This window comes from Athene cunicularia, assembly GCF_003259725.1.
Source record: "Athene cunicularia isolate RWA chromosome 3 unlocalized genomic scaffold, athCun1 chr3_part1, whole genome shotgun sequence".
NCBI classification, from domain to species: domain Eukaryota; kingdom Metazoa; phylum Chordata; class Aves; order Strigiformes; family Strigidae; genus Athene; species Athene cunicularia.
Window position 1 is genome coordinate 95,214,491 of NW_020799097.1, and position 21,963 is coordinate 95,236,453.

Below are 21,963 nucleotides of genomic sequence, written 5' to 3' on the forward strand. Positions count from 1 at the left end.
CGAATGGGAATTTGGTTTATTCTACAATAGATATTTTTAATCACCAACTCAGTTGAGACTTTCATTTAATGCAGCATGTAGTTGACTGGTAATATAAGCTACATCTGAGGACAGACTGGTTAAGTTTTTTGTTTTGGCCACTCCTCCCTGCAAATCAATACCAATTTTAAAAAAAATAAAAGGTGTGTGGGATGAATCCCATTACTTCTTTGCCTCAGTACTAGATGGGTTTGTGAAAGGGAGTCAGCTGTATTGAGTCAGTTCCCTCTTCTTATACTAGGAAACAGAGCTTATAATTAAAGCTCTCTTTAACATAACTGGCTTATCATGTTTGATGAACCGGGTGCAAGATGTTCAGTCAGTTTCCAAACTTATGTTCCCTCCCTACTGCTAGCCAGAGAAATTCATCCCTTTACATACTTTTCAAGACAAAAAGAGAAAGAAAAACACTCTATCCATCTCAGCCTCTGGCCTTATTTGAGTATTAGTTAATTTATAAACACCTCTAAAATTTTTGGAACACCATGAGAGATTGGAAGGAGAAATTGCCAAGAAATCTGTAGGCTTCCAAATGTGTGCAGCAGAACAGGAAGTTTGGTTAGCTGAACACTTTAGGGGATGTAGATACTTGTAAGCTTTTTCATCTAGTTTTGGGAATATCAAACTAAAGTCTGCAATATCCAGAAGCCTGGTTACACTTTAATGCATATTAATTAAAAACTGTACAACAGCATTTAGTGTTCATGAAGATGATTGTTACACTTTTGGCATTTTTAGGAAAGCACGTCAAGCTTTAAAGTAGAAGACGACTGTACTCTTTCAGTACCTAGATTACACTGAGAATCTGTGCTCACAAAGTACAAAAAAACCACAAACATTTTCCTCATTGTCTGCTTTTACCTTGTGTTCTCCCCTCAGGTATGGCCCATTTCCTGTTCCCTCGGAGCTACCTTTGGCTATGTGGCTGGCCTGATTATTGCGCCTCTGTGGATACACTGGAACCGGAAGCAGCTTACGTACAAAAGCAGATAACTGGAGCAATGAGAGACAAGGTATTTCTTTGTGCAGATTCCATACAGACTGTGCAAAAGTTGGGGTTTTTTTTTAAGAGAGAGATGTATAGACAAAGCAGAAGACTATCCAAATTCATTAGAATATTTCAGGCCAAGCATCTCCACTCAATGAAATCACATAGATGCCATTTGAGCATGGTGCAGTTTTTGCTTCCTCTAGACTATGTAACCCTGAGAGATTGTACCTTCCAGTCTGAATAAAATATTTGTAACAGGTGTGGTGGCTTCTTATTACAAGTTCGTTGAGATTGATTTTATTCTTCTGGATTTCACTGGTTGTAGAAGGCAGAATCGTAGTTTTAGCTTTCAAACCTGTAACAAGTTTGCTGTGTACTTAATGCGTTGTATTTAAATTCAGTAGAATTTCACAGTAAGCCTGGCCATTGTCAAATGTATCTCACGTGATCAAACAGCAGTTTATGCATCTTGAGCCTATTCTCTTCTTCACTGTATGTTTCTTTGGAGTTAGAATGGCTATAATAGCTTCATCAAAAACAGTCTTCAGTCCTTTTTGTGTTAAAGCTGAACACTCCACATAGCAGTAGGCTCCTATCTGTCAAGACAATAAGTTAATTCAATAGCAATATATTTCAGCTGTTCAGTTCTATCTGTGCACTGCCCCATTTTTTTTTTTCCAACAGCAACACCACAGTGTTTGTCTGTGATCTAGAAAGTTACCTGCCATGTGCATTCCCCTGTAGGAGAAAAGATGATTTGTCTTTCGACCAAAGATCTGAAACGTATTTAAGTTGGTTTGGCATATAAAGAAAGCATATTAAATAAGCTCTTTGGATTGACAGTGGAGTCCTAAGGTATTTTTGATAATTAAACAGCAAAAAAAAATTAAAATTACATGACCAATTCATGTTTCAAGAATAAAACTCTATAAATAAGTAGTCTGGTAAGTATTATTGACACAGTGTGTTAAAATGATAGTATAGCATCCTTAAATAATTTCTTAAAGATGCTTCCAACATTTTGCTTGAGCAGGAGAAGTCCCTTCCAACCTCAGCCACTCTGTGATTTTAAGTCTCTCTGACTAATGCTTATGTAGTTTTTACGAGTGTCTGCACAAAGTTAGAACTATTACTAACAGAGAAGTGCTATTACACAGGTCTGCTTGTTAGCTGTATTCAACAATTTAAGTAAATATTGTTAACTGATAACCAGTCATAAGGTTTCATACGTTGACTGGTAAAAGAAATGGGCAAAATGGTAAAGGAAGAAAAAAGTCAGTTGGACATAGGGTTTTTGCTTCTTTTGTTTCATTTAGGAGTATCCATTTTACCTCTTTTGCTAACTTATGTCCTTGCTCCACAGATATGGGCTTCTCTTTCATATCGTTCAGTCTTGCCAGAGTTTTTGGGTCATCACGAAGATCAATCTAGAAAGAAAGAAAGACTGCAGTCACGTTGGAATACTTTTTCTAAACAAAGTCAGCAAGCTGTACACTATTGTCTTTTTAAAGTAGACATACTTATTTAATGGAGTATTACATGTATAAAAATGGGGTCATGTCATGATTCAGATCATGGACCCTTCCTGATCCAAAAGCCCCAGAAATTTAAGCTATGAACTACTACCTTTAATCCAGAAGGAACAAACATTTATTCTGTCATTCAGATCTTCAATTAGATGTGATTATCTCAGAATACCAGAATGTATATCTGGCAGTGGCAGAAAGATTAACCCAAACATAATACCAATGTGTGGGTCACTGTAATTGAAGCCCAATCCACTGCCCACAAGAAGCAAGAGGAAATTGTCTCACTCTTCCCCTTGCTCCTTTGCTTCAGCAAATATTGAATATGACCAATAGTTGTAGACCCAAGTAATCCCAGTAACCTGGGTGTGAACAGACAATTTTATTCTGTAAATCGCATGACTTTCTATAAAGTCAAATGGAGAGATGCAGCCAGTCTTGCCACTGTTTAGAATACATGTATTTTAACAAAATGTAGGTAGCTCATTAGCAAACAACACAGACCTAGGTTTTTCTGCCAGTTGTTAGGGTTGTTCCTCCAAAGACAGAATGAGATGGTGCTCAGGTCCTGTCAGGCCTGAAGTTCCAGCCCAAAGAAAAGGCACTGTACAATGATGTGAATTGTTTAAATAAAGTAGAACAGAGCCAGATATACCTGTGTTCCTACTAGTAAAAAGGGAACGTTAGGTGCATATTCCTTCAACTCCGGTACCCACTCTTCCTTCACATTTTGAAATGAAGCGGGGTTTACCACTGAGAAGCAGATAAGGAAGACATCGGTCATAGGATAAGATAAAGGTCTCAGACGATCATAGTCTTCCTGAGAAAGAAAAATTCTGTTATCTGCAATATTAAATTATTGCTTGCATTTTGTTAATTTTAACAGTTATATTCAGAAACTGTATTCATATTTTGGGAATTCTGTCAAGGCAAACTTTCTGAATGTTTATAACAATTCCAGGTTAGTCAGTGTGGCTGTTAGAGCAAACTCTGCATATGACGGGTAACTGAATATAAATATTTTGAAAAATGTGTTAATAACAGATAGAAACTTAATTCTGTACAAGAATATACAGAAGACTACCCTTTAAAAAGTTTTCACTTAAAGAAAAAAAAAAAGGCTTATGGTTTAAACCTTGAAGATCAAAGGTTAGCGTTTGAACAAAAATAAATAAGCAAATGTGAATGCTACAGAACCATACAGGTTATACAAAGCTGGGCTAAATTAAGGTTATTTAATGTACTTAAATGTTCTCTTTTGGATCATATGTAGAGGCGATATTAAGGCCCTCCATAGAATTTTCTTTCTGCCTCTTGGAAACCTTACTGTCCTGTTGCTAGTGATCAGGGCTGACGAAATAAGGATCAGAAAGGACCTTTTTCATCCACTCTGCTTTCTGTAAGTAAGCCCAGCAATGAGTGGGAAGGAACAGAAATTAAGGACTAAGAACATTAATGCCCTTTCTGGGGGGAAGTTAGTGTGAAAAGATTATTATTTTGGTCATTTAGAGCCATAGCATTTAAAGTCACTAGTCCTACTGCCAGCGAATACAATACTGTGGCCACAGAGGTACCTAGGAGCATTGTCCCTATTGTAAAAGAGTTCTCTCTACCAAGAGAGAAAGTGCCATATGTTTTAGCTAAGAGCAGGAGGGAACATGCCCCAGCTTCTCTCTGCAAGGCTTCCTTTTGCCTATGGCAGTGAACCAACTTTACCATTCTTTACTAACGGCCTTACCATAACTACCATAGGCTTTTTTTTTTGCCTTTTTTTTTTTTTTTTTTAAACATAGATAACTAAGACTGAGCCTGGGCACTGCAGAGACAGTGATGAATGCTGGTTTTATGCCTTCCCTTCCACAATAAACACCAGTTTATTATGGCTGCCGCAGCAGCCTCTCTCTTCCCCATGTAAGCTTTCCATCTTAATTAAATCTCACAAATATGGTAACGATTTGTTCATTAAATGTAGAAACAGAAAAATAATTCAGCTCCATGTTTGAAACAAGCCAGAAAATTAAATTTTCCTTTCCTTGGCAACAGTCACATTACCAGATTATGAACCTATAGTTGTACCCTCAAAAAAGCCCTTCACTGGTTAATTGTTAAGTTTTAAAGATGGTGTCACTAGAATTTCAGAAAACATGTGAGAACTTCCTTAGAACAATTTCTGCTAGACCCATCTTTTCATTTGGAAGTCAACAGCTATGGGAAGAGGGCTGTTATCCTCATCATAAAATGGAGAAAAGACAAGCACAGGAGCAGATTCTGCACTAGCAAAGAGGTGACTGTTGGCCAGTAATCTTCAGTGTCTATTTACACAATATTCTTACTTGTAATCAGCATACTTGTGTGCCATTTGCATTACACAGTCTACTGCCAGTCTTCTATACTCTACAAGTTTTGTCAGTAAGCTAGAGCATGCTTGGCTGTAAACATGGGCTCCCACTTTCACATCAGCAGTCACTGACACTACTGTGAAACTACAACATTTGACAGGCCTTTTTGAAGATCGGTTGTTTACCTGCTAGTATCAGGCTCTTATCCTGACTCAAAAACCAATAACCGTGTCTTTTCCACATCTGTGGAATCCGTCACAGAAAGCAGAAATAACTTCAAGACCATCACAACAGCAACACAGAATCGTCTAAGCTGGAAAAGACCTTGAAGATCACATAGTCCAACCATTGGCCTAACACTGACAGTTCCCAACTACACCAGATCCCTCAGCACTATGTCAAATCTACTCTTAAACACCTCCAGGGATGGGGACTCCACCACCTCCCTGGGCAGCCCATTCCGACGCCTGACAACCTGTTCTGTAGAGAAATGCTTCCTAATATCTAGTCTAAACCTTCCCTGGGGCAACTTGAGGCCATTCCCTCCTGCCCTATCGCTTATTACTCGGTTAAAGAGGCTCATCCCCAGCTCTCCGCACCCTCCTTTCAGGGAGCTGTAGAGGGCGATGAGGTCTCCCCTCAGCCTCCTCTTCTCCAGACTAAACACCCCCAGTTCCCTCAGCCGCTCCCCGTACGACCTGTGCTCCAGACCCTGCACCAGCTTCGTTGCACTTCTCTGGACACGCTCAAGTCCTTCAATGTCCTTTTTGTAGTGAGGGGCCCAAAACTGAACACAGGAATCGAGGGGCGGCCTCACCAGTGCCGAGTACAGGGATTAAGATCCCTTCCCTGTCCCTGCTGGCCACGCTATTGCTGACACAAGCCAGGATGCCATTGGCTTTCTTGGCCACCTGGGCACACTGCTGGCTCCTGTTCAGCTGGCTGTCAATCAGCACCCCCAGGTCCCTCTCTGACTGGCAGCTCTCCAGCCACTCCTCCCCAAGCCTGTAGCGCTGCTGGGGGTTGTTGTGGCCCAAGGGCAGCCCCCGGCATTTGGCCTTATGGAAACTCCTCCAGTTGGGCTCAGCCCATGGCTCCAGCCTGTCCAGGTCTCTCTGCAGAGCCTCCCTACCCTCGAGCAGATCAACACTCCCACCAACTTGGTGTCACCTGCAAACTGACTGAGGGTGCACTCGATCCCCTGGTCTAGAGATGTCAGACTGACAGGTCTATAGTTTCCTGGATTGTCCTTTCTTGTAGATGGGTGTCACATTTGCCACCCTCCAGTCCAGTGGGACCTCCCCAGCTAGCCATGGCTTCAGGTAAATCATGGACAGTGGCTTGGCGAGCACATCTGCCAACTCCCTCAGCACCCCTGGGTGTAACCCGTCTGGTCCCACAGACTTGTGTGCATCCAAGTGGTGCAGCAGGTCTCTGACCACGTCCTCTTCAACTGTGCTGACCTCAGTCTGCTCCCCCATCCCATCTCCCAGCTCATGAGGCTGGGTGTCCAGGGAACAGCCAGATCCACTGCTAAAGACTGAGGCAAAGTAGGCGTTGAGCACCTCAGCCTTTTCCTCATCCTTAGTTACCATGTTTCCCTCTGCATCCAGTAAAGGAGGGAGATTTTCCCTAATCCTCCTTTTGCTGTTCATGAATTTATAGATACATTTTTTTGTTATCCTTAACAGCTGTAACCAAGTTGAGCTGCACTTTGGCTCTCCTAACGTTCTCCCTGCATAGCTTCACTACATTTTTACAGTCTTCAAGAGAGACCTGCCCCCTCTTCCAAAGGCCATAGATTCTCCTTTTGCTCTTGAGATCCATCCAGAGGTCCCTGTTTAGCCAGGCCGGTCTCTTTCCCCACCTGCTTGTTTTTCAGCACCTGGGAGCAGCCTGCTCCTGTGCCTTTAAGACTTCTCTCCTGAAGTATGTCCAGAATTCCTGGACTCCCATATCCTTCAGGGCAGCCTCCCAAGGGATTTTGTCAATCAGTCTTTTGAACAGGTCAAAGTTTGCCCTCCAGAAGTCTAAGGTGGCAGTTTTACTAACCCCTCTCTTTGTTTCTTCAAGGACTAAAAGCTCAGTCATCTCATGATCACTGCACCCTAGACGGCCTCCAACCTTTACTTCCCCCACAAGCTCTTCCCTGTTCACAAGAAGCAGGTCCAGGAGGGCACCTTCCCTGCTCAGCTCACTCACCAGCTGCCTGAGGAAGTTTTCCTCCACACATTCCAGGAACCTCCTGGATTGTTTCCTCTCTGCTGTGCTGTGATCCCAGCAGATACCCGGGAGGTTAAAATCCCCTACAAGAACAACAGCAAGTGACCACAAGATTTCTCCCAACTTGAAACTATTCAACATTCAATTCTTCTTTAAAGCATGTATTTTACATTTCACTTCTACTACTGAATATAGTTAGATCCTGCTTCAGGGTTGCCACTCTGTTTTCTGGGGTGTAGATCAAAATCCTAAAAGAAACTTCCCAGCTGCAAATTACACTGGACCCTGGAGTATAAAATCTGTGTGAAAGAACACACAGGCAGATCTGTTAGTTGTGCTGAAATTCAACTCCACTAAATCATATGTGGGGTACTACTGAATAGAGTTTTTCTTAAAAAAAAAATAATAATCTAGTTTAAAGTTGTAATTTGTTCCTGCCACCAAAGAGCTGCCTTCACTACACTCAACATTTTCTAAAAATCTTGCATCTGGGTTACAATAACTAGAATACTGTCTGCATTAAATGCTGGAATGGAGAAGATATTTCACTGTCACCAGAAATTACTGCTAGTCCATTGACCTTAAAATATCTCTTTAGTTAATCCATTTCAAATTACAGATGGACCATTTGTTCATAGCAAATTCTAGTAATTTTCTGATCTCAAAGGTGAGTTACAGTTGCATGGCTTACTTCAAAAATTAGATACTATCTTTTTAAATCCCATTAGCTACAAATCCATGTGCATTTAGCCACAACTTGGTACTGCACCTTACTTCCCACACATTCATCAGCAGTCATCTGGGAGTGAGCAATGTTACTGCTTTTTAAGGCGTGTGCGTTGCTGAACTCCTTTCCTGCCCCTGCATCTATTTATATGCCTTTAATTTACACCCTGTCCCATCTGCACTGGGCAAGCTGTGGGTCCATTCTGTGTAATTAAGAAGTTAAACTGAAGGCAAGTACAGTGTGATTGGATACATCATGTACCACAGCCAAAGATATACATGATATTCACTACAGTGACTTCACTGCATTTACACTTAAACAGAGAATTTGGCTATACTCACCAATCCTGCTGCTTGAAATGAGTCAGTGGTTTCAGGCTCTCCTTTAAACCTTGTCTGTGCTATGAAAATTAGGTTCATATTGATACTAATAATAGCAGGTAATTCTAATAAAGCCTCCCACTACATGGTTACACTGGTCCTGGTTCCTCCTAAGAGAGACCATGGCTTAAATGTTACTAGCATCTAGTAGGCCATCTGTGTTTAAAGACTCCTTCCACTACCCGACAGCCCCTCAGAAATATCAATCAAACCTGAAAACTTTCTCTGATGTATTGGGCCTAAATAACTGCTGCACTTGGTAGAAGAATCTGAAATACCAAATTAATTTAGACTGAATATTAGAGAAGCCTGGAAAAATCTGGCTGCTTCAACTATAATTTATTTCCTGAATCTAGTGTAAGGGAAATAAATGTGTTTTATTCTAAAATTAAATGCAATGGCAAAAATCTAATTATACTAGCCAGTCAACATAAATTCCAATTTGAGTGCATGTATACCACATTGTACAGCAATTATTAGATTTCCAATCTAATTGGGGCAGGCACTGCATGTATATTTAGGCATTAAAAATATTTAAAGACTTTAAGCGTAATATTTTAAGAATGTGAATAATACGGGCAAGAAAGCCACTAAGGATCGAAATATGCAGTACGAGTCTCAAAAACACCCGGCTGTGATAGTGAAATGGTTCATTCTCCAGCATACTCTGGACTTTTAAACAAAATTGTTCACTGTTTGCTGAAGCAGATGAATACAGACAGAAAAACATGTTGAAAGTATGAGACTTGTAATAACTTTAAACAAACTGGATGCAAGTATGTTGGCTTAATTAATGTTATATGGAGCTATGATCCCTATAAAAGATAAAACATTGCAGCAGCACCGTCCATCTATTACCTAGTATCTCTGGTAACCCAGGACAGCTACCAGTACAGAACAAATGTGAGAAAGGAGTTGAGATGGAGGAACTAATTACTTGACCTGGCTTATCAACTACAAACTGGGAAGGACTGTTTGGGTTTGTTCGGTTTGGTTAAGATGGGAGAATGGAAAATTCTTTTAAATTTTAATTTCTCCCTAGTTTTGATACTCTGCAGCTAAGTCTAGCATTGCCTTTATCTTAACTCCTTAAAATCTCTCCTTTATGTCTCTTTTTCCATGTTACAGTACCTAATAATCTGCCTCTCTGAGATCTGCTGCCTTGTACCTGAATACTGAATCACTGATTTTTCACTGTATTTTTTGGATTTTCAGGTGGATTTGTTTTAATGTGTCCAGAATTTGGTTATTTCTCTTCCTGGCATTTACCCACTCATAAACAGAGGTCTTAAGGAACCTTCTGTATGCAGACTGAAGAATGATATTGCAGTTCTGCAGCATTATGTTCTTCTTCATTTCAAGGGTTTGCTCAGACTAAAAGCAGAATGCAGTGGCATATTTCAAGTTGTACAATTGATTTTGAAGTAATACTTTTGCCCAATTCCACAGATATCATCTGAGAGGCAGTTAAGAACACACAAACTGTATTCCTAACTCTGCCACTAGCACAATATGTAGCCCTGAGCAAATTATTATCCTCTCTCTACTTGCATCTTCCCATCCGTAGGGGTTTGCTATCTTAATAATGCATTAGTCTTTGCAAAGCACTCCAAAAACCTTTGATGTACATAGCTTATGTGCAGTGGGATATTTTTAAAAAAATAATCTAAGACAGAGTGAATTCTAGTAATTTCTGGACAACCTTTCTGACCCACAGAAAGCATTATTTCCTTGTATATATTAGGAAACTGAGGCATACTGAGATCTCCTAGTACTGGAGCCCTGTAGGTCCCCTCTTACAGTATGACACTCCTCCCTGCTCAAGTTAAAGTGACAAGGACAGAAGACCTTAACCCTTCTCTCAGTAATGTGAGACCACAGGCCCCTTTCTCCTCTGGAATGGTATTAGGGTCTCTCTATTCAATCTGGGGAGACGAAAGGCAATTAGAGGAGTTGCCTTTGCAGTCAATACCTTCCCATGCCTTGACCAAGACCTTTGGGGAAATTCACAGCTCAGATTTGCTGTTGCAGGTAGCGAAGAAGATGCTAACCCAGATCTGTGTTTGATTTTTGCTCCTTGCAAATATGAGGGCTAGTGTCTTTAAGCAAACAGGAGAAACCAAATTCTGCTGTCGTTAACGTTGTGGCAGGAGCCCTGAGCAAGGTGTGTCATGCTTATGTTTTAATCCAGGCCCAGTGTTTTGTACTCTGAAGGAACCAAAGTAGTTTTCTGTGTTTTGCAGCTTAGGAATGGAATCTTAACAGTATGTCTCCAGTTATATCATACTGACATACTCTCATAAACAAAAGAATAAGCCTGTTTCTTTTCTATGCTGAGAAGGTATAAAGTGGATGGAACAAAATAAAGCTTGCACCACTGGAAGAAAAACTGGAACTCAACAACTCTAGGTTTGTGATCTCTGTGTTAGCAACCATCTGTTGCTTTCACAGCTTACAACAGCAATCATAAGAGGAGGTTCTCACTCCCAACCATCTGTTTTTAGAAGGGAAGCTAAAAATAGACATCGGGCAGAGTTGCTAAAGGAATCCAACCTTCATGCAGTGAAGGGTAATCACTACTGCTGCTCAGAGGGTCTCAGTGAGGCACACATATGTAACTAGCTGGTTTCTGCAGAGCAAAATCCCAGCTAAAAGTCCAAGTTTTAACTCATTTCATAGTAGGCCCTGCTAACAACTGTTAAAAGTCCTCTCTCAATATGAATTGCCATGCTTTTAATTTTTGAAGTGCATTTCAAAGCTATCCTTCCAGACAGCATTCTTCATAGTTTTCCTCCCTGAAAATAAATTTCTGTTTCAGAAGGCCCCCTGTAGTATTTCGGAAAACATAACAAGTGAACCATAAAGACTGTTGGATCTAACATGTGCCATAGGGACTTAGTAACAGCTCACAGTTACCCCAGTGGACGCATCCTGCCATCTTCCCCAGGTTATTTGGAATTAAAGGCTGATCTGCAGCTTTGCCATAAGCACCAGGCTGAGCCTCCGAAAGCAACTGTCTGCTCTAGAAGCGCACCAGGAAACAAGACTTCACCCCGCTGAATCACCCTGTGGTTTTGGATTCTACGAGATGCCTGGGTGGGGGAGGAGATAGAGGGAAGTGGTCTGTACTGCCCAGTGCCATGCACAAATTGCTTCCCTGGCTACAAAAACTCTTCTGAATTTTTTCCGTCCGGGCTGTGTGACCCTTTGCAAGGAAGGAGGGTGGAGCGTTGCCAGGACACTGGGGCTTCCTGGCACCACCACCCACAAAGCACCACTAATGCTGGACCATTGGGCAAGTTGCAATTTGGACTAACACAACGTTGCCATAAAATGGCTGCTCATCCAATTCTGCAACCCAGGCCCTGTTACGCTATCGCTAAGTTGGATTTTTCAGATGTCTACATCTGTAGCCACTAGCTTCTGAACACAGAAAACAAGATATGGTGATCATTCCCTGGTTGCCGGGGAGAAGCGCCCTACAGACCCTCTGTCTCTTCACAGGCTTCTGGGGATATAGCTTGCATTGCTAAAGAACGCAGAATCGTCCTGTTGTGGCTTGTTCACAAGGTTTCTCAGGGAGTGCAAAAATTGGGCCCAGCATCTATTTTTAATTTAAAGAAAAGGCTGCAAGAATGCAGGCTAAGTGCTCTTCCATTGTATTCTAAAAATGAATTAAGCTGATCTAAATCCATCTCTTAATTCCTGTGAGGAGGACTGTTCATAGGAGGTATGAATTATACACTGAAAAAGCCCAGGGTTTATGAATTACTATTTTTTTGACAAAACTTTCCTTCTGGCATATTTGAAGACTGTGTGGCTGCTTACGTGTCTGAATAAGCTCTTCTGTATAGCGAGAAATAACTAGCTGGAAGATGGAACCTAGTAAAATGGATTTTAGAGCATTAGAGACAAAAAAGACAGAATATTCCTTCAATAATATACAAAATTGCCTTTAAGTGATCACAATTGATCCCAGTCTTAATGTGGGATTAAATACTGTCCAAATCCTTCATCTTGCCATGTGGTGATGCTAAACTATTTTCCTACACATTCTCAACAGAACATTCCCTCTCTTCTCTCCATCACTACAGGAACTTCAACTTGCTGGCTTCTTCACGGTTTTCTGTGGAAGTCTCTGAATTTTCTCTGTGAGACTATTTTAGTGTCTGTAACAACAGAACATGGATTCAACTCTGTAAATAGTATCAGCAAGCACAGTTTCACTTAAACACCTTACACCAGTTGCTTATCCATACTATGGAGCTGCTGAGAAATGGCAGACTGCCATGGACAAGCCCTTTCACTCCTTACCTGTGAGAAATTACAAGGCTGCGGTGCATTCCTGTGCTGCCTGCTTTCTCACTGTCAGTGACCTTATGAACAGCACTCTTCCCACACAGGATTTCTACTTTCTCCAGGAAAGGAGCTCACCCCAGTTTTGGTGACCGCAGCCATGAACAATCAGGATTTTCCATTCTTTCAGATATGGGCAATCAAAAGAAAAAATATAAAATTCTCCCTGGCACAGGGAAACTGGTCAGATCCTCTACAGAACCTGCTCTTCGGAAAGATGAGTTCTTTCACTTTATCTTTACAGGAGAATATGACCATCAATGAATATGTTCTCACAGCAAAAACAGACTATGGAATAGAGATGGTTTAATATAGTTATCCGTATCATATCAGACATATCTTTTCATTTACTAACTATAGAAATCCTGCTCAGGCAAGAAAGACTGATCAGTTAGGTGCCCCATTCCCTTTCACTTTTTACAAATAAATCCCAAAAGCACATTCTTCAGTCCAGTGTTGAGCAACAGCTCTAAGATAGAAGACTAAGCCTTCACACTGACTCAAGATTAATTCCCATCATACAACTCCTCAGAAGACGAAGTGCCAGAGTACTAGTGCCATCATGTGCACACTGAGTAACACATCACAGTGAAAGAGCTTCTGGAATTAAAGGAGTTCCTCAGAGTCTTCTGCACCTCGTTTTATGTCAGGTCCCAATTTGTCAGGGCTAACAGCTTCCACTGAAGAACGTGGTAACACAAGTCAACAATTTCACTGCAACAGGTATTAAGGCAGTTGAAAAACTGCCTGTGGTTTTTCTTAAGTGAGGAATATGCAAGCCATCTCACTGTCCGTGGCTGGGCTATCTGTTGGTCATAACTAAAGATGCAGCCCAGGTCACGCCTGGCATCCATCCCTTACTGACTCCACCACTGCATCCCACCTGGAAATCAGACCAATAAGGAATCAGCATTCAGTCCTACTGACCTGTCAGCATTCATGGCTACATCTAAATTAGAGCGCAAGCTGCATGAGGAATTTTCAGTCTATGTTTTATTCATCTGAAGTGCTAAGTTCACCTAGGATGCTGGTAGATGTTCCTTTGCTCTGGAGAATAATGCTGCCACCTCCATTTTTATACACACACCAGTGAGTGCCAGTGACTGCAAAGAATTATTGCACATGCCACATGGATGCAGCACAGAGCAAGACTAAAACAAACTGAAGACAGTAGCCCGCTAATGTGTCAAAATGACACAACATCTTCAGAACTGCTGAAATTGTCCTGTAGCATTCAGATATTTTTCTGACACAAATCATCCAGTCACCAATCCAAACCAATAGACTGCTTATAAACCCACAGAACAGAGCAGTAAAAAGATACAGTTCGCCTCCTCTCTAACCTAATTTTGCATTTTTTCTAATTAGAGAAGAGGCAGTGTTATTAGAAATATAAGTGCTAATTTGGAGGTTTAAAATAAGTCCTAAAGCTCTGTCCCAAAGCATCCCTTTTAGTAATGTTGATTTTTATAATTCACAATAAAACTGCAGGATTTGGAATCAGTGTGCTTTATATTGTTTCTTAAAGCCCAGGTTCCTGGAGTCTCATGATAATATAAAGAAAATCACATCCTTTTCCCCTTTAAATGAAAGATAAATTTCTAGTACCCCACAGATACAGCGAAAACTTGAATATATGAAGACCAGAGGCTTAAAGAAAACCCACATCCAGCAAAGGACAAAAGAGAAAGTCTCAAACCATTTTGATTTTCTAGGGTTTTTAGGTAGTAGTGTCTGTGGATAGGAATAGCTGACTCATCATTTTGAATGCCTGGGACTGACAAAACCTCAGTATTGCTGAAGTAAGTTTTACATCCACTTTGTCCATGTGTTCTCAATAAAGGAACAGGAACAAAGCTTACTGAAATCAGCAATAGGGTGCCTGCTAACGCAGGGCTTTGGATCAGATTTTAACACACGCTGGAAGTCCTTTTGCATTGCAGGTCTGCGCTATGGAGGCAGTACTCTAGTCTAAATTATATTTAGTTTGTTTTAAGATGTAGTTTGGAGGCTGAATCAGGAGTTAGGTTATAAATGAAAAATGTGCATTTTTTAATATTTTTTATATTTACCAAAATACAAAGATCTCTTTGCAAAGGAAACAGATTTGTCAAGAAGTCTGACCTGCCAAGAATGTCTCATATGTTCTCTATCAGAAAAACTCTGCCAGCTCATGCCACCTTACCCAGTTGTCCCCTTCCATCACTCTTGCCTCATGCAGTACAGCTGTAGTTTATATGATACTCAAATGACTGCAGGTGCACACACCATCTTAAAATTAAGTCAGGAAGAGGATATGCAGTAACATTGTGCTGGAAAAGCAATAATTATTGCTTGTATTCAGCGTTACCTTTTTAGCTGGTGATGTCTGAATAGCATTGAAAGATGCCACTGTACCTCAAAGAAATTATAAATTAGTAAAATTCCGAGAGAACTCTGTCACAAACTAAAGGATATCTACTAACTCTTAATCCAGGAAGAAGAGATTTTTACTTGAACACATAATCAATGTTTAGTAAAAGTCTCTCTAGGTTAGTAGTCTTCATAAAAACGTGCTTTTAACATATCAAAAATTGAAGTTTCTGAGAACCTCTCAAACTTGGTTGGCTTTGGGTTCTTCGGCCTGCCATTAACTTAATTTGGCAAAGACATTCTGGATCTACATTTTCAGACACATCCCTTAGATTTGATTTGAATATAACTCAGTGCTGCTATTCAGAAGTGCTGTGGAGCTTTTGACATTCTGAAAATGAAACATAACTGTCTTGAGTTTCCAACATAAATTTTAGTGGATGCTTTTGGGAACTCAGAGCGGCATCTCCCATCCTGAGACTCCCCATATGGCAATAACAATACTTACCTATCTTTCTAGGAAGGCTATGACGCTTTCAAAGTATGAGTCACAGCTCACAACGAGGCGTTTGAATGTAAGATTTGCACTGGGATTATTACTGTTGGAAGGCCATTTTTTAAAAGCAAATCTGAAGGTGTGAGTCCCCTTCCTTTTAAAGGGAAAACCTGTCTTTGCTTAAACACTTGTCTAGAGAACTGTCGACACATAGACTGTAAACTCGGGCACTTCACCTCCTTCTTTTGCATCGAAAAGAATTATATTTCAAAGGGAGAAACTAGGCACATTTTTATTTTATCGGCATACATCCAGTTGTTGCTGCAGTGCTGTTCAATCTACGTGGCTGGCAACACCCTGAAGCAGAGCAGCTTCAGCGGAGGCTGAGCTATACATAGGCCAGCACAACGGGCCTGGAGTGAGCTCAGGAGCTCGCAGCTTCCCAGCAGCTGCCAGCTCGGCTGGGACAACGTACAGGGAGCAAGGGAAAATGCATGTGGGAGGAGGCAGGTGGGGGGAGGGGGGACAGACGAGATGGGACAGAAAGGGGACAGGATGCTAATTGCTAACATTTCATTTTTAGATCTGCCAAAATCACGTTACAGGTTTCGCTGTTTACAACTCTACAGTAAAGGGTGGCAGGCTTTGTGTTGTGCGAGACCGTGTTTGCATGTTCCAGGCTTGCAGTTGGCACTATGGCTGTGTAGTAGCTGAAACTAGGAAGAAGTAATGTGGTCTGAGGAGGCACATTTCTATTTTACACCAGTCCAACCAAAATGATTAGCAGCTGCCTCTCCTTTCAGTAGGATACTGGAGTGGTACCAGCTAGACCAGGGCTACCTACCAAAGCCGAGACAAACAGTCAGCAAGGAGTACAATGATTACTGCTATTTCTTGTTTTAGTTATAGCAACCACCAGTTTGGTGACCACCCATTTTAATAACTACACCTCCACTCCCGTTTCTCTCAGGCACATTCACAGTTATAACCATTTGTTTTCACACCTGGCCTTAACAGAGGCACTGATCTTGCTAATGTTTGAGTTAGCTTTACACACTTCACAGCCTGACCAACTTCAATATAAAATTGCTTTTAACATCAGGGCCTCCTTTACAACCAAAAAATGAGTATCTATCGGAATTAAGATGGCTACGGCTGCAACCAGAGTAGCCACTGGTATCTGAGCTGAGAGGAAGCGAGAAGTGGCTTGTTCTGCTCTTGTGCTTAGCATATTTTGTGGCTGTTGTTTTGGTGACAGTTGGGAAAGCACTGAGAGCTTTACTGTATCAGATCTACAGCTTGTCCTACATGTATTAGGGCCTTTAAGACAGATAAATAGAAATGGGAAGCCAAGGAACACAGTTTACCTCAGCTCTGTCCAACCTGTCCACACTAGTATCATATCAGTAAGTGATGCTGAGCAATATAGATATTAGGCACTGCACCATAATAAGATTCACTCCGCTCCTTCTGTACCCAGCTCTGCACTGCCCAGATGCTGGCTTGGTGCCAAACCTGCACCAGCCAGCCACACTATACCTCAGCATCTCTCTTCCCAGGGCAGCAGGAGCAGCACAGGCTCTGCTCCTGCATCACCGCCATCCTCCCTCCAAGTCCTGACTGTCCTTCACAGCAAAGACACAGGAGCAAAGGAAAGCTTCCACCTCTATCTGGTGAGCACATACTGGAGGAAAGGGACACGATGGACAGAAAACCCCATAGCAAAAGAGACTGAGAGGAGGATGGACCCCAACTGCCATTTTAAACAGCAGGCTTCAATATGGAGCAAACTCCCCAAGAGACAGCTACTCTGTGTCCTCACCCTGATCATTTGGGACATGGCAAAGGGATATACTGCACAACTCTTTGTTAGTGCTTACAGACATTTCTCCAGAAGTTTTAGTATCATCAGAGTTGACAGTATTATTTTTGGTATTATGGAAGCGCAAAATTATAATCACTTGTCACTAATTCAAAAGCACTCCAACACAGTGAAGGATAACAGACCCCTGATGAAGCCACGGTTCTCTTCCCAGGGTGATTTTGCCACATTCCCCTGCTCAATGAAGAGCAGTACTGACACACAGTCTCGCAGAGCAGAAGAGACTACTGCAAAGCCAAAGGCATCCAAGCATCAGTAGCACAAGCACTTCATATTTAAACTTCAGTGCACTGATGCTCCCCAGCTCCAGATGATGTATGTAGGTAGGTTCCACAGCTCTCATCTTCCTGGGGAAATCAAGACCCACTCCAAGCCCACCCACTCTCAGTGCATGGCTATGTGCAGCAGCAAGGCTAAAAGGAGCTGCTGGCTCCACCTCTGGGAGGAATTGCTGGAGGAATGTCCTCTTGGACACCACCGGCACCAAATTCCCACTCGCTTCCCTGGCATGGGAGACGGTGCCTCCACAGCTGCAAACCCAAACAGGCTCCAAGAGCCTCCACTGCCCAGCAGCTGTACTGGCTATTTTTCTGCAGAACCAGGGCCTCAGTATTTTGAGCTGAAGAAAAGCCTGCCTGAACTCACACACACCCAAAGGGCGGAAGGTCTGTCTGCATGTAAACTGAAGTTTGTGAACCACTAGTGGCATTTTTCCCTGCTATATATAACCTGGGCGGGGGGGGGAGGAAAAGGTATTGTAACAGATTTGTTCTCAACCTACTTTAAACTCACAAAGGTAAGAGGCATTATGCCATTGGTATAGTTACTACATGGTCCCTCTGTGTGTTGTGAGGAAACGAGCTAGAAATGAATACTGGATGCCATGAACGCAAAAGCTTGCAGCTCCTCTGCCAGAGAAGTCTGTCACAAGTTGCTAAATACATAACAATGCAAGTTAAAGAGAGCCACAGGTTGCTAAGTTAGTATTCCAGGGTGATGAGCCTGCTGTGCACCATCTAGAAATCAAATGGTCTTTGTCTTTAACCCTTGCTCTGCTATAGGCTTCCTGCATGGAATTGGAGTAGGTCACTGCCCGAACCTCCATTTACCCCCTCAGAATGAGATCAGTATATTGTACCTATGTCCAGAGCTGGGAGAATAAACACGCTGAAGACTGTGAACTGCTTAGATACCACAGTGATCATGTACTGTAAAGTTTTGATAAAATTATACTATCAGGCTAGTATTTTGCAGTAAAACTATCTGGGGGTGACAGAATTTGAAATAAAAGCACTGATGTATGCTGGCACAGAAACCCCGACTTTGAGAAGCAAAGAATCCGAGCCGTACAGAAGTCTGTGCAAGCAGCAGGCATGTACCAGATGCAGCTCACTGTTTCCCCAACACAGGGAAGGCACCATCAACTGACATCTTTTCTGCTCTTTACTATATACATTTAAGCTTTAACGTAAGCTTTCTGTTATTGCACAGCTGCGGGAAGACGGGCTTGTCAGCACGCTCTCTGAAAAAGCAGCTAGAAGAATGAAACTGCTAGACTGGCACCTTCACACAGAGTCCCCTCCTTAGTTGTTCTGGATGTAGGGATGGGGCTCCCCTGGGCAGCCTCACACACCCAACAGTTCCCCAAACACAATGAAGTGGGATGGGAATAATGGTAAAGATTTTTATCAGCGGGTCTGACTAAAAGGGGGGTTTTGCCAAGACCAGATAAATTTGTAAAGATAGCTTTATTAAAACACCCTGCGTGAGCCGAGGCTCCTCTGAATTAGGCCAGCATGATCTGGTCCTGGGTACACCAGAAACTGCTCTGTAATTCAAATTTAAGATTTCAGCTTCTCAGAATTTGGAACAAAAAAAAAAAAGCTTACCTCAACTTTTGGCAGGTCTGGATATAAAATCTCACACTGCAAAGTTGTTCTTAGTATAACAGGAATACCTTCACTTGCTGTGTGCTGCAACCCGGCCAGTTTACCCTGTTAGTTCTTGAGGAGGCCAAAGGTCATTTGGTTTTGTACTCAGCACGTTCAGGCAGAGGGGGGATACCACAAAACCACACAGTGCTAACAACACATGCTCCCATTAATAGCAACAAGGCAGCACAAGCAGTTTGAGATGGCATCCACAAATAAGCTATGCGTATGTACAGTAGCGCTAGGGTCACTTTCACAGTTTCCAGTGCTCATTATAAAAAAAGAAGAAAATAGTTGCATATTAACCAAATGCTTTATTTGCCTGAGCACTAGATCCTCATTTTGTAACCTACTTAAGCAATACTTTACCAGCTGTGTTTTGAACCAATTACTACTGAAAAACAGGACTATGACAGCAATAAGAAATGCACTTAGTTGGCATAAATTTGACTAGTTTGTGTCTACGTCAGTGCGATGACAATCATGAAGTCAGCCTTCTTGGGAAGAGTCTCACCCTTCATGTATCAGCTTTCTGGAAATGGGGCTGTTTCCTACAATTCTCATGGAATGAACATTATTACTGATTTTAGGCTTAACAAAAGTACAGAAGACTGGTCAAATGCTGCTTCCCTTACTTAAGGCTGTATGCAGCTCTGAAAAGGTACACTCATTTAGGCAGCAGTTGTTCAATTAAACATATGAATAACATGGTTAAAAAATATGGCCTCAGCGTACACGAGTCCAGCGAGATAATCTTACTAGTTGCTCTTTACAACAAGGAAGCGTGTCGGAGGTCATGTGAGACCAAAACACATGCTTACACTGCAAGAAGAAGTTTAAATACAAGGAATACACAACTTTATAAAAACCAAAGCAACGTTTCTGCATATGCTCCACACCTCCTTGGGAGACGCCTGCACCTCCCAGGGGTCAGGCCCTTCACAAACTAATTTTTTTCCTCTAAGGCATCTTCAGAGAGCTGGGAGTACTTTAACCCAGGAGACGGTGCTCGGCCCGCAGCTGGTGCTGTGCAAGTTAAGCTGACCAAGAAGTGACTTGAATAACGGAGCCCTTTAGCTGCTGCTACACCAGTGACCCGCCGAACATCAAGCATTTTATCCATCATGAAAGTTACTTAAGATGCCAGCTGACAGAGCATCTTTCACAACAGGATGCAGTAATCTTAACCAAATCAATCACTTGAATTGTCTGGGGTAACAGAAGAAACCCAGGTTATCTGAAAGGCAGTGACTGAGAGTTAAATTTTATTATTTACCGCCCTGAAGTTGAACAACTCTTTCTGGCTACCGAAGAGCAGTTAACGCGTAAACAAGGCAAGCTGCGGCACCGCCTGGGTCTCTCCCCGACCTGACGCGTCGGAGGTAGCAAATTCCCTCCCCGCGAAGGGAGGCACATTCCCCACCCGCAGGCCGGCGGGAGGGTCACCGCTCCCGCTCCGGGGGGGCTGACGGGGGCGATGCCCGGCCCGGGCGATGCCCCGGCCGCAGCTCCCCCGCAGCCGGCCACCCACCGCTAAAAATAAAGCCCGTCTCCGCCCGCGGGAATAAGGGTTGGATCGATGGTTTTCTTTTAAAGCCTGTTTTTGTCAAACACACACACACACACACACCCCGCCAACCCGCTTCTGAATCACCCGGCCCGGCCCGCAGCCCTGCGAATAACGCGTCAACCCAAACCCACGAGCAGACAGAGGCTGCCCCAGGGGAAGTATTTCCTCAGCCCTTTGGAAAATGCCAGCTATAAAAGAAAGCTGGGTTTACTGAGAAGTCAACTGGCAGCTGGCACAGGACTCAGTGCGCAGGTCTCCCAGAGATCCACTTTGCCTAGCCAGCAGGTATGTCCTGCACGAGCAGCTATTTCAGGATGGGGTTTGGGACTAGATCCAGGAAAGCTGCTTTACAGGGATCTGATTTATGCTGCCTGAGGTTAGACGTTCCTGGGTACCCGTGAGGGAGTTGAAAGCATGCAAATACGCAGTGGCCCAGGTGACAACCATGTCCTTTTTCATATGTATGTTCAGGAGAACCCAACACCCACATCCCTGGGCAACAGCACCCCAGGCTGCTGCCGCCTGCGCAATCAATGGGAAGTATACTTCCTCCGGTCTGCTGCTTGCTTAATTGCTAGTGTTGCTTCCCAAATCCTGTAATCATCATTGTGAACTTGCGCAATCTCAGCCAAATGTTTCTCATCCAGTCCCCCATCTCTCTCAGACAATGGATGGCCAATTAGTCTGCACTAAATATTTGGAGAAAATGAAGATACGAAGCTGGGAAACTGCAACGCTTGCCTCAGCAATGCTCACCAGCCTGGCTGGTCGCACAGCCATGGGGAGCTGTGTAGCTGCAGGAGTGGGACCACACAAACCCTTACACAAGTCCCACGACCGATACAGCTCTGTGGAATCACCTGTAGGGGAACAGGACTGTGCCCACAGGACCGAAACCCATAGGACTGTGGGTTTCACCCACAGCGTATTTCTTGTCCCTGTTTTTCACTCTCTGCAGATGTCATTTTCTGGCAAGCACCCACAGCAGTGCGTTAAGGAGGGTACAACAATAAGGAGAATATACTCACGGAGAGTTCCTGGAAATTGATTTCTTCTCTTAAACTTTTCTGAATTTCAGCAGCTCCCTAAAACTGTGTTAGAGCCTCTTCTGGTGTCAACTGGTGTGGGTCCCTGGAGGAATTCAATCCAGC

At 42.7% G+C, this 21,963-nt stretch overlaps 2 protein-coding genes across 7 annotated transcripts in view; one reads left to right on the forward strand and one right to left on the reverse strand.

The window, feature by feature from the left end:
* Positions 1-21,963, forward strand: part of PIGF (phosphatidylinositol glycan anchor biosynthesis class F) — a 40,980-nt gene that overhangs the window by 18,911 nt on the left and 106 nt on the right. Inside the window, exons 5-6 of one of the 5 annotated variants that reach the window (XR_003397944.1) lie at positions 919-1,052; positions 12,320-13,304. Coding sequence is in view for 4 of the 5 variants with exons in the window: in XM_026844170.1 (XP_026699971.1) it covers positions 919-1,032 (114 nt within the window). In the remaining variant the exon portion in view is untranslated. The other 4 variants (XM_026844170.1, XM_026844173.1, XM_026844172.1 and 1 more) reach the window with 4 other exon arrangements.
* On the reverse strand, positions 1,095-3,651 carry RHOQ (ras homolog family member Q). Of its 2 annotated transcripts, none has more exons than XM_026844174.1 (3): positions 3,212-3,588; positions 2,362-2,457; positions 1,095-1,626 (listed from the first exon to the last, which is right to left on the reverse strand). In XM_026844174.1, exons 1-3 carry the CDS (start codon positions 3,338-3,340, stop codon positions 1,471-1,473), a joined length of 381 nt encoding a protein of 126 aa, XP_026699975.1. In that variant the 5' UTR covers positions 3,341-3,588; the 3' UTR covers positions 1,095-1,470. The 2 variants fall into 2 exon arrangements, with proteins under 2 accessions (XP_026699975.1, XP_026699976.1); XM_026844175.1 differs by having other exon boundaries at positions 1,513-1,622; positions 3,212-3,651.